At 38.0% G+C, this 14824-nt stretch overlaps 1 protein-coding gene across 2 annotated transcripts; it reads left to right on the forward strand.

Annotated features, from left to right (window-relative positions):
- Window positions 1-277: 277 nt before the first annotated feature.
- heg1 (heart development protein with EGF-like domains 1) lies at window positions 278-14468 on the forward strand. Of its 2 annotated transcripts, XM_079822162.1 has the most exons (14): window positions 632-717; window positions 2220-2271; window positions 2849-4348; window positions 6624-6737; window positions 7886-8008; window positions 8120-8205; window positions 8405-8460; window positions 9368-9528; window positions 9765-9899; window positions 10033-10075; window positions 10540-10577; window positions 11684-11771; window positions 11891-12068; window positions 12922-14468. In XM_079822162.1, the coding sequence occupies exons 3-14, from the start codon at window positions 2905-2907 to the stop codon at window positions 13063-13065; spliced, it is 2610 nt and encodes an 869-aa protein (XP_079678288.1). In that variant the 5' UTR covers window positions 632-717; window positions 2220-2271; window positions 2849-2904; the 3' UTR covers window positions 13066-14468. The 2 variants fall into 2 exon arrangements, with proteins under 2 accessions (XP_079678287.1, XP_079678288.1); XM_079822161.1 differs by lacking the exon at window positions 2220-2271 and having other exon boundaries at window positions 278-717.
- Window positions 14469-14824: the final 356 nt, after the last annotated feature.

The following is a 14824-nucleotide window of genomic DNA, read 5'->3' on the forward strand; positions in this document are numbered from 1 at the left end:
AACAATGTCAGGTTGCATTGTGTAACTGCTGTGACACTGGTTTACAATGTTGCATAGAAATGTGTAAAAGTGGGAAGCCATAGCCTATTATTTTGTATAGTGTTAATGCTAACTGGGTTTTTGATTTAGACTTACTGGGGGAAAAGAAGAATCCCACCTGTTGTGGCATCATCTGACTGTCATATCTGTCCGACTTTAGCACACATTTGTGTGAGTGCGTTCATCCAGAGGAATGGGGTGGAAACCGCTATCGCCTGCCCGGGGGGAGGAGTCACCCAGTGCTCCGGTTTCTCACTCTCGCTGCCTGAAATAAAACCCTTCTAAGCCTTCATGCCCAACTTTAAAACTATCATAAGGAATTTACTAACGGGAAACTGTTAAACGGACTCACTTTCCGATGGTGACCCGGACCACTTTGGCGTTGTATTCATTAGGAATTCATTATGATGGAAACGTGTGTCGCGAGAAGCGCTCACCGTGTGGCTTTCACGGTCTTTATGCTTGTCCTAAATACTGTGATTGCCGAAACTTTCTCTACAGACACGGAGACCGATAACCCATTGAGTACCGAAACTTTTTTTACCCAAAAAACTACTGTAAAACAAACGTCCTCCGTGCCGGGGAGAGAGGCCACTGCTACAGCTGTGGATCTATCGAGTGGACCGGGGGAGATGACGGACATTCCCGCCAGTGTGTCCATCACTAGAACGCGAGCGGGTGAGACTTCACGTGCCTGTGGATGCCCAAAAGTGTTGTCTAGATAGGCAGCTCACTGGGTTCTGCAACAGCCTCAGTCTACAGTCAGTGTAAAGTAGATAAGACTAAGACGTTTATTTTGTGGTGTACAGCAGTATTGTGTTGAAACAAACCTTTTGCAGTTTGATTGCATGATTACAACAATTCCACTCAGAAGTTGCGATGTGATAAAGACTGAATTGTGTAAAAAACAGGAAAAACCATTAAAATATCTTATATTTTATATTTATACAATAAATGATTAATATCTCAACGCAATGTATTATTATTATGATTGAAGTAGCAATAGCCCAGTAGTAAAAATTACTGTTTTTATTATGCAGCTGAAGTATGAAGTCAAACTAATGAGATTACTTACACTCTGTTTCCTCAGTTTTTGCAAGAGCATCTCTTTTAATGAATGACCTCCTTGGCTCATGAACATCCTGGTTTATAAACTGTTCTACATTCTTGAGCCAATGAACTCTATTCAGTCTTCACTTTGTTTGTGATTTAACTGATTTAATGAAATATTTCCGTTCCTTGTCATTTTGGCTTCAAATGTGCCCTTGTGTAAATAGAAATAAACGCATTGAATTGGCTCTGATATAGTACACTCCACAAACATTTTTGTTGTCAATTTTGAGTAAATATATTAAGATTTGGGTAGTTTTTGCTATCATTATGCGTTAGCATTATATTGGCCATAAGCCACTCAGTTTAGGGTATCAGTTTCAGAATTACTCATTAAAAACCCCATATGGATTTAACAGTACTTTCCAATGAGCTTTATAACCTCAGATCACATTAAAGGAATCAGAGGATTAGATACCATCATTTCTGTTAATACTTATTAATGTGCCATTGGATCCAACTGGGATATCAGTGATGTGGCACATTATTCTAGCTTTATTTTCGCATGCATAATTAGGAAACTAGAAGAATGAGCTTCTTTTAAAACACCTATAAAAAAATAAGTATAAAATGTGAGTTGAGAAATGTGCATTTTGTTTTGCAAGCCAAAAATATCAAGACTTTTACATCTGTGATTGAGCACAATCTTTCTTATTTGGCATTGGTCTGCATTGGGTTTGAAAAAAAGGTATTTCACTCCCTTGTTTGATCTCATTCAATATAGTCCAGATCATTTTAATCTACATTCTGTAAAACAGCTTGTCCTGTCTCCATCCCCATCAGTTAGAGCTGACTGGATATCCCTGAACATAATGCAAGTTGAAAGCTCTTATGTAGAAAGATGTCTGTAATGCAAGCTGAAAGAGACATTTTCAGCAAGTACATTTTTGCAATGTGACATGACCCGTAAACCTATCATGGCTTTCCACGCTACAATCAACTTTGAATCCATCTCAGTCTTCAACAGATGTACATATTGTGGAAACATTCATTTCACAATAGCTCATTTAGATTCAAATGGATTTCTACAAACAGAAGTGTAAAACATTGTATGTGATTTTATTTTGTAGCCATGCACGACTGAGCCATGATGCCATTTTCTACTAAGAAACAAAGCAATAAGTATGTCTTACTGTACTTTATTCAAATGATTTACATATTTTAAAAGATACAATCTAAATGAAAGTGACAATTTATATTAGAGTATCTAGGGCTGATATGTTGAACATAAAGGTAATGCTACCAAATACGTTTTTGAACCACCCTTTTTAAATAAGTGTGCTCTGAGACGCATCCTCATCCAGTCTGCGTTTCACTTGATTATAGTTTTGCCTGTGTATGAACTCCATGCAGGCAGTGACAACGCTGTAATATGGACTTTGCTAGGTCAGCTGAAGGAAGGAAACAGCAGGTCCCAAAGGGTCAGATCCCCTCCATTTTTAGGGCTCAATCTTTTGTTAGGTTAGACGAGCTTGGCTGCCAATTGTTCTCCACCCAAAATCATTACATCCGCAGTCACTTCTGAAAACATCTCACATAGTTCATAAAGTTTCCCAAGGCTCACACCACATGAAGCGCACCCTAGTGGCCATGCTTCTCATATTTCCCCATCCTGAATTTCATTACTATTAACCGTTTTGATAGTTTTAAATATACATGGTTTCTGACATTTCATTGTTCTTTATTTTTTCCAAACTAGGACATTCAGAAAAACCTTTACTCATCTCTACAAATACAGCGGACTGGACAACTAGGATGGTCTCAGATGAGTCCACTGAACATCTGCGGTCTGACAAAGAGCTTACCCATAATACCACAGCCCAATGGGAGGGTTCATCAGTAGCGTCGCACAGCATCACCAGCCACCAACCCGTGACAGAGGCCCGAACAGTTCGAGACGTTTCCGTAACGAATCCGAGAGATGTGGACACCACCGACTCTTTCTCTCACACTGATTTCACCTACACTTCCACCACCAACCGAGCCGGAGAGCGCACACTGCTCTCGGTGACCTCCAACAGCACCTCTGCGTACACGGAAGACTCCAAGTCCTCTGTTGCTGGGAGCTGGGAGCAGATGACATCAGGATCCACCCAAGGCAAGGAAACAGTAGAAGATGTATCTACAGTGTCTGATAAGACGGAGCCCACTTTTGAAGAGCATAATGCCACCAATGCAACTCAAGGCCACTCTTTGGAGACCGAGCGGTCAACGTTGTCCCAAGGCACTGAGTCACAGACAAGACAACCTAGTGTCACAGGACAGACCTTTGAGCAGGTGTCTGATAATGACAATCCAAATTCAACACCCCCTCTCACAGTGATCCCTAGAGATGAAGAGCAAACGGATGTCACATTGGTGAGCAGTGGGACGTCTTATACAGAAACCGGTGACTCTGTTTCGTCTGTCCCTCCCTTTACCTCTGGCGAACACACCAATGCCACTAGCACATCCCAACAGAGCCGTGATTCCACAGTGACTTATTCAGTGGATACTGGTGCTTCCACAGAGTTTTCAACCGGATCTGTCAGCTCCACTGGCCGTGAGGAATCCGAAGGGTCTCCGACCAATAAAGTGGAGGAGACGACCATTCAGGGCCTGACTACTGTAGCCACAGATGTAGCCACAACAGTTGACTCTGTTCTCAAGTTCGTTACTAGCCAAACGCCCTTCGTCTCCAGTACAGATGATCAGACAAGCACGAAAGTGGTGCCAACATCTACAGCACCAGCAACTCAGAGGACACAGGTTACAGAGGAAGCCACTAACAAGGCATCTACCGCCTACAGTTCTACCAGCACATTCACTACCATGCCTCCTGCCGTCACCACTCGTCAGCTCCAACCAAGCACCACACCGCAAGCACAATCAGAACACACTACCATTGTTACCACTGATATCGTACAGGTGTTGCGGACGACAACCTCCACAGCCCAGCGCCCACCCACCTCGACTACTGGTGTACCACAGGCACCCAGCACATCTGATTCTGCTGACGTCACCACCTTGCATATAGAAACTAGCACGGCCACGCCAGGGAACACGACTGCACATGGTGGACGTGCAACAACACCTTACAGCAAGAGCACCCCGGCCAGGACCACTGTGGCGGTAACCACCAGGAATCAAACGGACAGAAGCACCACAGAAATGGGAACCACAACTATGCAGATGCCTTTTAGGTCAACAGCACCAACAGGTATTTTTGACTTTTGGTATTTATACACTGATGAACGGCAACATTCAAATCACAATTTTTGTTGCTAATAATTAATAGTGCTTGTCGCATCGATGCACAGATAATACAATTCTGTCCCATGACGATAAATGTTTGATATAAAATTTATATACACTCACCTAAAGGATTATTAGCAACACCTGTTCAATTTCTCATTAATGCAATTATACAATCAACCAATCACTTGGCAGTTGCTTCAATGCATTTAGGGGTGTGGTCCTGGTCAAGACAATCTCCTGAACTCCAAACTGAATGTCAGAATTGGAAAGAAAGGTGATTTAAGCAATTTTGAGCGTGGCATGCCTTGTTACCACTGTGCAGGCTGGTGGTGGTGGTGTAATGGTGTGGGGGATGTTTTCTTGGCACACTTTAGGCCCCTTAGTGCCAATTGGGCATCGTTTAAATGCCACGGCCTACCTGAGCATTGTTTCTGACCATGTCCATCCTCTGATGGCTACTTCCAGCAGGATAATGCACCATGTCACAAAGCTCGAATCATTTCAAATTGGTTTCTTGAACATGACAATGAGTTCACTGTACTAAAATGGCCCCCACAGTCACCAGATCTTAACCCAATAGAGCATCTTTGGGATGTGGTGGAACGGAAGCTTCGTGCCCTGGATGTGCATCCCACAAATCTCCATCAACTGCAAGATGCTATCCTATCAATATGGGCCAACATTTCTAAAGAATGCTTTCAGCACCTTGTTGAATCAATGCCACGTAGAATTAAGGCAGTTCTGAAGGCGAAAGGGGGTCAAACACAGTATTAGTATGGTGTTCCTAATAATCCTTTAGATGAGTGTATATAAATTGTATTTTAATATAGTATTATAATTTAAAATAAAAAAAATCTATTTGAATAAATTTAATATTTATCACAATATTTAATTTTATTACTGTTTTACAGCCTTGGCGTGTTTAAGAGACTTATTTTAAAAACATAAAAAAAAATCTACTGCTCCCAAAACATTGAACAGTTGTGTGCATTTGTCTAAATAAAATAAAAAAACACTAAAAACTATAATTGAATGCGTCAAGTAAATTTAGGCATCACATCATTACAATGTACTGGGTGAAAAATGGATATTTGCTTGAGATTACATTTAACAGTTTTAATAAATTATTAGTGTATTTAAAGGATTCACTTTTAAGAGAGCATTAGATGAAAGTTAGATGAAAAATAGGGGAAATGATGCATTTCAATCTACAATATTGGCTTATATATATTCAAAAATGCGTAATGTATCACACATTGTTTGTGTAACGGACATTAAAGCTGCAGTCTGTAACTTTTTGCACTTTAGCAGTTAATAATCAGAACTGCATGGGTCTTGCGGAAGAACATTGCAGCCGGAGCTACTTCTCTCTGTTTATGTCTATGGCGAGTCTATGTGCTCCTCCGCAGTGGTTCCTACCAGACCGGTCTGCAATAGTCCCAATATAAACACTTATAATAAGTGTACCATAATGATTCAGGGTAAGACACAACCCCTTTTTGGAAAATGGATTCATGTTGTACATTCTCATTATATAATTTTTGTACATTTTGAATGCAAAAAAAGTTACAGACAGCAGCTTTAATGATACATTAATCATGTTGCTTATCAAGGAGAGGTGTGCTATTCATTTTTTTAAATGATCAGACTTAGTTCACCCAATAATAAAGGTTCTGTCTTTTTTTGCTCATCCTCTTGTCGTTCCAAACCTGTATGACTTACTTTCTTCTGTGGAACAAAAAAAGAAGATATTTAAAAGAACATTGGAGGCCAAAGACTTATAAAAAACACTGCAACATTTCTCAAAATATCTTCTTTCATGTTCCAAAGAAGAAAGAAGTTTTGGAATGACATGAGGTTGAGTAAATGACAGAATTTTCACTTTTGTGTGGATTATCCCTAAACTCTTCGCTTAGCATGCGATAAAATTGACAAAGAAGTCCTATAGACTTACACTGAAAGAGAGACTTGGGTCGGGTCGTTTGACTCAGACTAGTAAGCAACACTCTAGTTACCATATAGCATGGAGCTAAAACATACTCAGAATACCTTAGCAACCACGTAGTAACACTCTGACAACCACATTATCATAGTGACGATGGTTTTTGCACTAACAAGCACCACTCCTTTTCAGAAAAAGTACAAATCTTAATGTTAGAAAAACACATTACACAATTCAGTATATATACAATATTTAATTGATAATATACATTGTATGTGAACAATCTCCTCTGTAGGTCATGTGTGTGGGCCTAAAATCTGTGCAAATGGAGGCCATTGTGTTAGATCAGCAGAGAGAAGTTCCCACTGTCAATGTCTGCCTGCATGGACAGGACCCTTCTGCACTGAAGGTAAGAAGCCCAATTTAATGTACACTAACAACTAAATTTGGCCATTTTTGACAAGTGACAAGTCTTAAAGTGCCCCTATTATGCCCCTATTAAGGTTCATATTTTTGTTTTGGGAGTCCCCGACAGCAGGTTTACATGCATGCAAGGTCAAAAAACACTTTCATTGTCTTGTAATATACATTTATTTTTACCTTATTTGCTCAACGACTCCCAAAAGGATTCGCTCAACGATACATTTTTTTGTGTGGCGCTAATTTGCGGTGATTGGTCAATGGTCAGATGACCCGGTCAGTTGTGATATGATCTACTGTGTGCAGCACATGTCGGAAACGGAACGCCTATCACCATTACTACTGGATTACGGCTTGTCCAACGGAGAACAGAGAATAAAGCCTGTGTCACAGTGGCATGTTACTAGTGGTTTACAGACAAAATACTTCTGCTGGTTAACACAGAGTACAGTATATAGTGCTTGCATCACTTACATTGTATGTTGTTTTATGTTTATGTTAGCACACCTAGCCCACAGCTCGTGGTAAACACCCAAACAGTCATGGTATATGTGTTAGCCCAACGCAGAAACGCATTGATAAAACACTGCAGTTGTACATCAACGTATTGCTCTATTCTTTGCCATAACTCCAAGTGATAACAATGACAGAACTTTGACACACTTCTAGACAATTGCGAGCAAACACATATTGCTGTTAGCTGGTTAGCCGGAGACCTACAAGCTGCACTGAGCGTACACAACTAAATGTGTATTGTGCATGCTACAGAGAACATACCATTCCATAATAGGGGCTCTTTAATGGTGTAATTTAAGAGGGCAGTGACAAACAGGAACAGGAATTGACTTTTGGATCTCTAATGTTATAATATCAAATTAAAGGTTTTATTCATGCTAGTACCAGGCACTTTTCAAATCACAGTTGAACTAGGCTTAGGATAGATAGAGGTTTTCTGACAAATGTATATTAACTCTGAATATATAATGCAATACAATGTTACATTATAAATTACATTTTTTCCTTAATTTTTTTAAACAAAAATGCCACAATATTTATATTAGTAATGTAATACATGTTACCATCAGGGTGGGTGACAAAAATGAATATGGACTGATTAGGCGTTGTGTTTTTCTGTAGATGTGGATGAGTGTGTGAGTAGTCCGTGCCCCCAGGGTTCAGTGTGCGTCAACACAGGTGGCTCTTTCAGCTGTGAGTGTCCCCTGGGCTTTGACCTGGAGGATGGCCGCAGTTGTGCGCAAGGTAGGTGGTCAGCTGTCCACACTAATATAATATCCAGAATATATAAAGATATTTCTGTGATAACTCTGTACTACCCTCACTTGATTTGCTTTGGCCGGCTTTACCTTGCAGTGAAAACATTTTTGGGCAACTTCACCGTCAACAACTCCATTCAGCTCAGAAGTTTGCATGAGCTCCGCAGAGAGATCCTACAGCTGGTACGCAACAATATGCTGCATTTCACACCTGACCTTTGCACCTTACAACCACACAGCCAAATCAATGCAGCTAATGTTATATAGCAACCATTATGGAAATAAGAGAGGTTGAGGTTGTAGAATTGGTTGAACATGATGAAGTGATGTATTTAACATGGAGTTGGGGTTTATTTGATACATTTGTGTATTGGTTTTTCAGCTCAATGCCTCTCTCTCCTCCTTCCATGGTTACAGACACTCCACTTTGGCTAAAAGGTGAGTTTCTACACCCAGCAGGAATATTAGACTGTACGGGGCACAAAAATCTATTTAATTATTCATACTCTACCATTGCAACTACTGATGTGTCAATCCAGTGTCAATATCTTTTTACTGTTTATATATTTGTGCAGCCATCAGTAGGCAGGACTGTGTGAGAAAAATTAATAAGTAAATACAGAGTGGGACATGTCCCAAACAAGGAAGAATTTGTTTTTAAGGTGTGTAACACAAAGCAAAGTTTAGTTGTTTACAACAACATTCAATTGATTAAATTAATTTGATACATTTTCTGATGGTTTAAATATTAAAAAATTCAATGGATTATCTAAAAAGTGGCATTACCACATTATTAAATAAACTTTTTATTAAATATAGCCTACACTACTGTCTCAAATGTTTTTTTATATTTTAATGTTTTTGAAAGATATCTTATGCTCACCCAGTGGTTCATTTATTATATAAATGTGGTTCAATTTATATATTTATTATTTATCATTTATATACAAAAATACAGTAAAACAGAAATTACAATTTAACGTTTTTTGATTTTAATATACTTTCAAATAAAAAAAATTCCTGTGATGGCATTTTTTTGTAACATTATAAATGTCTTTACTGTCACTTTTGATCAATTTAATGCATCCTTGTTGGAAAAAATATATTATTATTATTATTAATAAACCATATGCATTAATTCAGTCATATAAATATATACATTCTATAATTTTAAACCATTTAATTTCCATCTAAAACTTATTATAGTGTGATACTGTTATCAACAGTGATTTTGCAGTAATTCATATTCCTATTGAAATCATGGTGTGAAATTTTTTTTTTTTCTTTTCTTTTCTTTTTTTCTTTTTTTCTCTCACATGTATGTGAATACATATGCCCTGTGCAGAGATGGAGAAGGTGTGCAGATCTTAGCGGTGAATATGTTTTCACTCTCCGCCAATGTGACTAGCTCGGACGTCCTCAACAGCATCCGGATGTCCCTGAGCAACTGCAGCCGGACATACTCACACTGTGCCATTAAGCTTCAGCACCAGCTCTCATATCAGGGTACCATTCAGCGCTCGCCGTCTGCATCATACTCTTATCTCAAATCCATTCCCTCTGTTCTTATCCTCCACTCTACTCCACCGCAGATATGATAATACCAGTCACGCAATACACACGGATAGCACAGTCTTGAGTGGCTGTTTCATTTGGCCTCTACAATAATATTTTGGAAAGCTTTTTGTGGCACTGTTTATCTCTTGGAAAGCATTTGTTCTGAAGCACTTCTTTCTGTTTAGTGGATAGCCTGTGCTCGGCTCAGAAGACCAATTGTGATTTGCAGTACTCTGTGTGCACGGACACTAGTGGGATCCCACACTGTCAGTGCCACCCAGGATACTTTAAAAAGAACCCAGGGGACATGACCTGCAGAGGTACAACATACTCTTGTCAGTTCTTTGAATAATGAAACTGTGATTTTGTGTAGTGCCACTATACAAATGACTGTCAAGTTTCTCATTTTAAAATTTTAATTTCTTTAAAAATGTACATGTTTTTTTTTTTTAGACTGTGGAGATGGACTCAGGCTTGTTAATGGCAACTGTGTTGAGTAAGTGTGTGCTTTATTAATGCATGAAGTAAATATCCCTGTAAACAACCAGTCAAAAGTTTGGACATTATCTATATTATGGAAGTATGGGAATTATGTTAAAAATGTTAAACAAATCTTGTGTTTTAGCTTGTTCATCATAGCCACTCTTTGCTTAGAATGCCCATGGTGTTCAGAGCTGTTCTCTATCAACGTCATGAGGTGCCACCTGAGAAGCTTTTTAAACAGTTTTGAAGGAGTTCCCATTTATGCTGGGCATGCTTGTTGCTTGTTGGCTGCTTTTCCTTCACTCTCCGGTCCAACTCATCCATTTCCAATTGCAGGCAAGCCTTTAGATCAAAAGCTTTTTAAGATCATGGGAAACAAATTCAGCCATTTGTGTCCAAACTTTTCACTGGTAGTCACAGGCGTTTTATACATATGTATTTTCTAGCAAAAAACAAACTTCTTTTTAACTTTTTCAGGTGCATGTTTGGATTTGGAGGTTTCAACTGCAGTAATTGTAAGATTTTATTTTCATTTATATTTGTATTTATAAATGCTTTACAAATAACTTAAAGGGTTAGTTCACCCAAAAATGGAAATTCTGTCATTAATTACTCAACCTCATGTCGTTCCAAACCCATAAGTTCATCTTCAGAACACATATTAAGATATTTTTGATGAAATCCAAGAGCTCTCTGACCCCTCCATAGACAGCAATATAATTAACACTTTCAAGGCCCGGAAAGGTACGCAGTTAACGTTGTAAATGCAGATCCTGTTCACGTGAGCACCACGACGCATCCGTGTAATGCTGACGCAGGAGCTAGCCAATGGTGAGCCGCCATTCTGCCGTATAACCGCATAGAACTCAGATGCGCTGCGCTGTATTTACAGCGTAAACTGCTTAGGAGACTGGCACAGACAAGAAGAAATTGTTGAATAGAGTCGTTATTTTTGTTTGTTGTTTGTTTTCACAAAAAGTATTCTCGTCGCTTCATAACATTAAAGGGATAGTTCACCCAAAAATGAAAATTCTGTCATCATTTACTCACCTTCAAGTTGTTCCAAACCTGTATGAGTTTCTTTGTTTTGCTGAACACAAAAGAATATATTTTGAAGAATGTTTGCAACCAAGCAGTTAGAGCAACCATTGACTACCATAGTATTTTTCCCCCTACTATGGTAGTCAATGGTTGCTCTGTCTGCTTGGTTACAAACATTCTTCAAAATATATTCTTTTGTGTTCAGCAGAACAAAGAAACTCATACAGGTTTGGAACAACTTGAGGGTGAGTAAATGATGACAGAATTGTCATTTTTGGGTGAACTATCCCTTTAAGGTTGAGCCACTGGAGTCACATGGACTATTTTAACAATCTCCTTATTACCTTTCTGGGCTTTGAAAGTGGGAATTAAATTGCTGTCTATGGAGGGGTCAGAGAGCTCTTGGATTTAATCAAAAATATCTTAATTTGTGTTCCGAAGATGAACGAAGGTCGTGTGTGATATATAAAGCTCGTAAAATATATCATTCAGTTAAAATTTTATTATTTTCAGACTTGTGTGTTTCAGTGCAAATAAATAAAAGATGTTTATGTTGCTAAAATAATCTTGTGTTTAATAGTCTATAAGCTGATAGCCGTGGTGGTCTCTCCTGCTGGAGGAGCTCTTCTATTGATTGTCGTCATTGCTCTTATAGTCACCTGCTGCAAGTAAGATCATAAGAAAAAATTGCAACTTCCTCCTTATTTTACAGACAAATACCTTTTATTTATATATTTTTTAAATTACAAATGTCTCAAAAGTATTTTTTTTTCCACTTCATCCTCAGAAAGGACAAAAATGACATCAACAAAATCATCTTCAAAAGTGGAGACCTTCAGATGTCGCCTTACGCAGAGTTTCCAAAGAGTAATCGTGTGTCAATGGAGTGGGGCAGAGAGACTATTGAGATGCAGGAGAACGGCAGTACCAAAAATCTCCTGCAAATGACAGACATTTATTACTCGGTATGTGTTCATATGTACTTCTCTTTTGAGTTTTTATGTTTGACCTCCAGAGATTTCATTGATCATTTAGACCAGGGGTTTTCAAACTGGAGTCCGGGGACCCCCAGGGGGCCGCAAGAGAGTGACAGGGGGTCCGTGAAAAAGTCTAGAAAAAAACTATAAACTAAAAAATGTATAATAACAATTAGATTAAAATAAATGAGTATAAATTAGATATAAATAAATACATAAAATATTAGTTTGTTATTAATCATCAAAATGTAATAAATTAAATTAGAATAAAAAAAATTATATAAATAATTTTATATATATATATATATATATATATATATATATATATATATATATATATATATATATATATATATATATATATATATATATATATATATATATATATATATATATATATATATAATAACTATTAGATTAAAATTAAATAAATAAGAAATAATACATTACTACATGCAGAACAAAATATATAATAATGTAAATTAAATTAATTTTAGATTATCATTAAGATTATTATAATTTTTTGTTTATATATTGAGTGTTGATAAAAGAAAGATGCCTTTTAAATTTTAGGATGGGGGTCCTTCACACTGGGATGATCATATTTGGGGGTCCGTGGCATCTAAAAGATTGAAAACCCCTGATTTAGACTGTATTGTAAAACCAGAATTGAGCCATGGCACTTATGCAGGCACTGCGAGTTTGAATCCGTCTCATGATGCTTGGTTAAAAATTAATAAAACCAGGGGGGGAAAAAAACACTTCACATGGCCGTGCACATCCTGAATGGGTGAATTTTCCACATGATTAACTAATTTGTGACTGCTATTCTCTCTTTTAGCCTGCACTGAGGAACTCTGACCTGGAGCGTAATGGTCTGTATCCGTTCTCCGGCCTCCCCGGTTCAAGGCATTCCTGTATCTACCCAGCTCAATGGAACCCTTCCTTCATAAGCGACGATTCACGGCGAAGGGACTACTTCTGACAGATTTACCCAGCAGGTGTGCAATTTGATGCTGCATATAAGCTCTCTTGCCGTGGTTGGACCTGTCACAGATTCTGGAGCTGGATACTGACCACTAAAGGCCTTTGAATGTGAAAATGAGCTGGCAGGAAAAGACCATTATCTGTGAGACTGGAAGAAAGCCGCAGAGCCCTGTCGGGTCAATTTAGCATTTGAACACAGTGCCACAATAAGATTTGAGTTTCTGGTGTGGAGCTGACAAGCTGATGTTCTCAGCTCCCCACAGAGTGTTTATTCTTAAGTGGAAGTCTGCGAATTTAAACTAGACAAATGAAGAATAACACATAAGATGCCTGAAGTACAGTATAACTTTTATATCATAAAAGTTTGCACTATGAACTCGTCAAACAGATATTGTCTCAAATGGAAAAAGCCATAAATGTATCATATTTATACTTGGAATAATGTACCCAACTGGTTTGTACTGTGTTAAGTTTTTGTGAGTGATGGGGTATCTTGGATGTCTGTTTGAGTATGTTCATCAAAAGTTAAAGGGATAGTTCACCCCAAAATGAAAATTCTGCCCCAAAACTCGTATGCCTTTCTATCCTCTGTGAAACACCAGGAGTTATTTGTAACAGAATGTCCAAGCTGCTCTATAAAATGATGACTTTTTCTCACACAAAGCATATTCAGAAGACCTTGAATGTAGTTCATGACTTATTGACAATTATCATGTTTTATGGTGCTTTTTGGAGCTTAACAGCTCCTGGTCCGCATTCACTTACATTGTATGGAATAGAGCAGTGTGAATATTCTTCAAAACATCTCCTTTTTTCCAAATTAGAAAGAAAGTCCAATATGGTTTTGGCAGAAGTATATGATGACATTACATTTTGGGTAAACCATCTCTTTAATGCTTTGTAGTGGTAAAGTTTTAGAAACATTGTGAGATTTACGCTGGAGAACTAAACCTGTGCAAAAGCTGGTAGGATTTTGAAACAATGTTACTGGATGCAGCATTTGTGTAAAATGTATCAAATATTGCCACAGGGTATTACCGTTTGTTTGAACAACAGTAATAATCATAAAACACAGTGCTGCCTTGTTTGTTTCCTAATTTATTTTATTTAAATGTTCTAATTCAGATAAAGATACTGTGGTATTATCTGAGGACCTCCCATGTGTTTGTATGGATGCTTAGTGGTGCATGAGAGGATGGACTTTACCTGTTGCCAGGCGTCCATTTTATTTGATCTAATGTGTGTTCTTGTGAGATGTGCTTTATTTGTAATCTTCAATATCAGAGACTGCTTTCCTAACTCATTACTTTCCCCTCCTCTGTGGATGATCAATTTAATCTGGCGTTGTAGTCAGAATTGTATTGTAATATGAAGGAGAAATAAAGTTTGATTTATTTGTTGGTTTACCTGTTCATCTCTTTAATATTAAAGAGTAGTTCAACCAAAAGTAATATCTGACCCTTCACTAAGTCCCACCTTAAAAACTGACCAATCCTACCTAATGACTTAAGATTGTTAATTGTTCTCTGTTTTCCCTTCAATAAAAATTCCAAAATGGACTGCAAATATATACTTTGAACGTGACGCTATTTGCTCCTTGCATAGATGTTCTATGCAAGGCAATAATGACAAAAATGTCTTTAGATGTTACGTGTACAGACGATATAGCGTAATTACGTCTTAACGTGCAGTGTGATGCTTTGGGCAATGTTCTGCTGGGAAACCTTGGGTCCTCCAATCCATGTGGATGTTATTTT

Source organism: Gobio gobio, assembly GCF_949357685.1.
Source record: "Gobio gobio genome assembly, chromosome: 7".
In the NCBI taxonomy this organism is placed as follows: domain Eukaryota; kingdom Metazoa; phylum Chordata; class Actinopteri; order Cypriniformes; family Gobionidae; genus Gobio; species Gobio gobio.

Excerpts from the sequence above, each read along its gene's own strand:
- heg1 (XM_079822161.1), top strand. The coding sequence starts at position 444 with ATGATGGAAACGTGTGTCGCGAGAAGCGCTCACCGTGTGGCTTTCACG. Across the intron at positions 8,009-8,119 it reads TGGCCGCAGTTGTGCGCAAG|TGAAAACATTTTTGGGCAAC; the intron begins GTAGGTGGTCAG and ends TTTACCTTGCAG. Across the intron at positions 8,206-8,404 it reads GCAGAGAGATCCTACAGCTG|CTCAATGCCTCTCTCTCCTC; the intron begins GTACGCAACAAT and ends TTGGTTTTTCAG.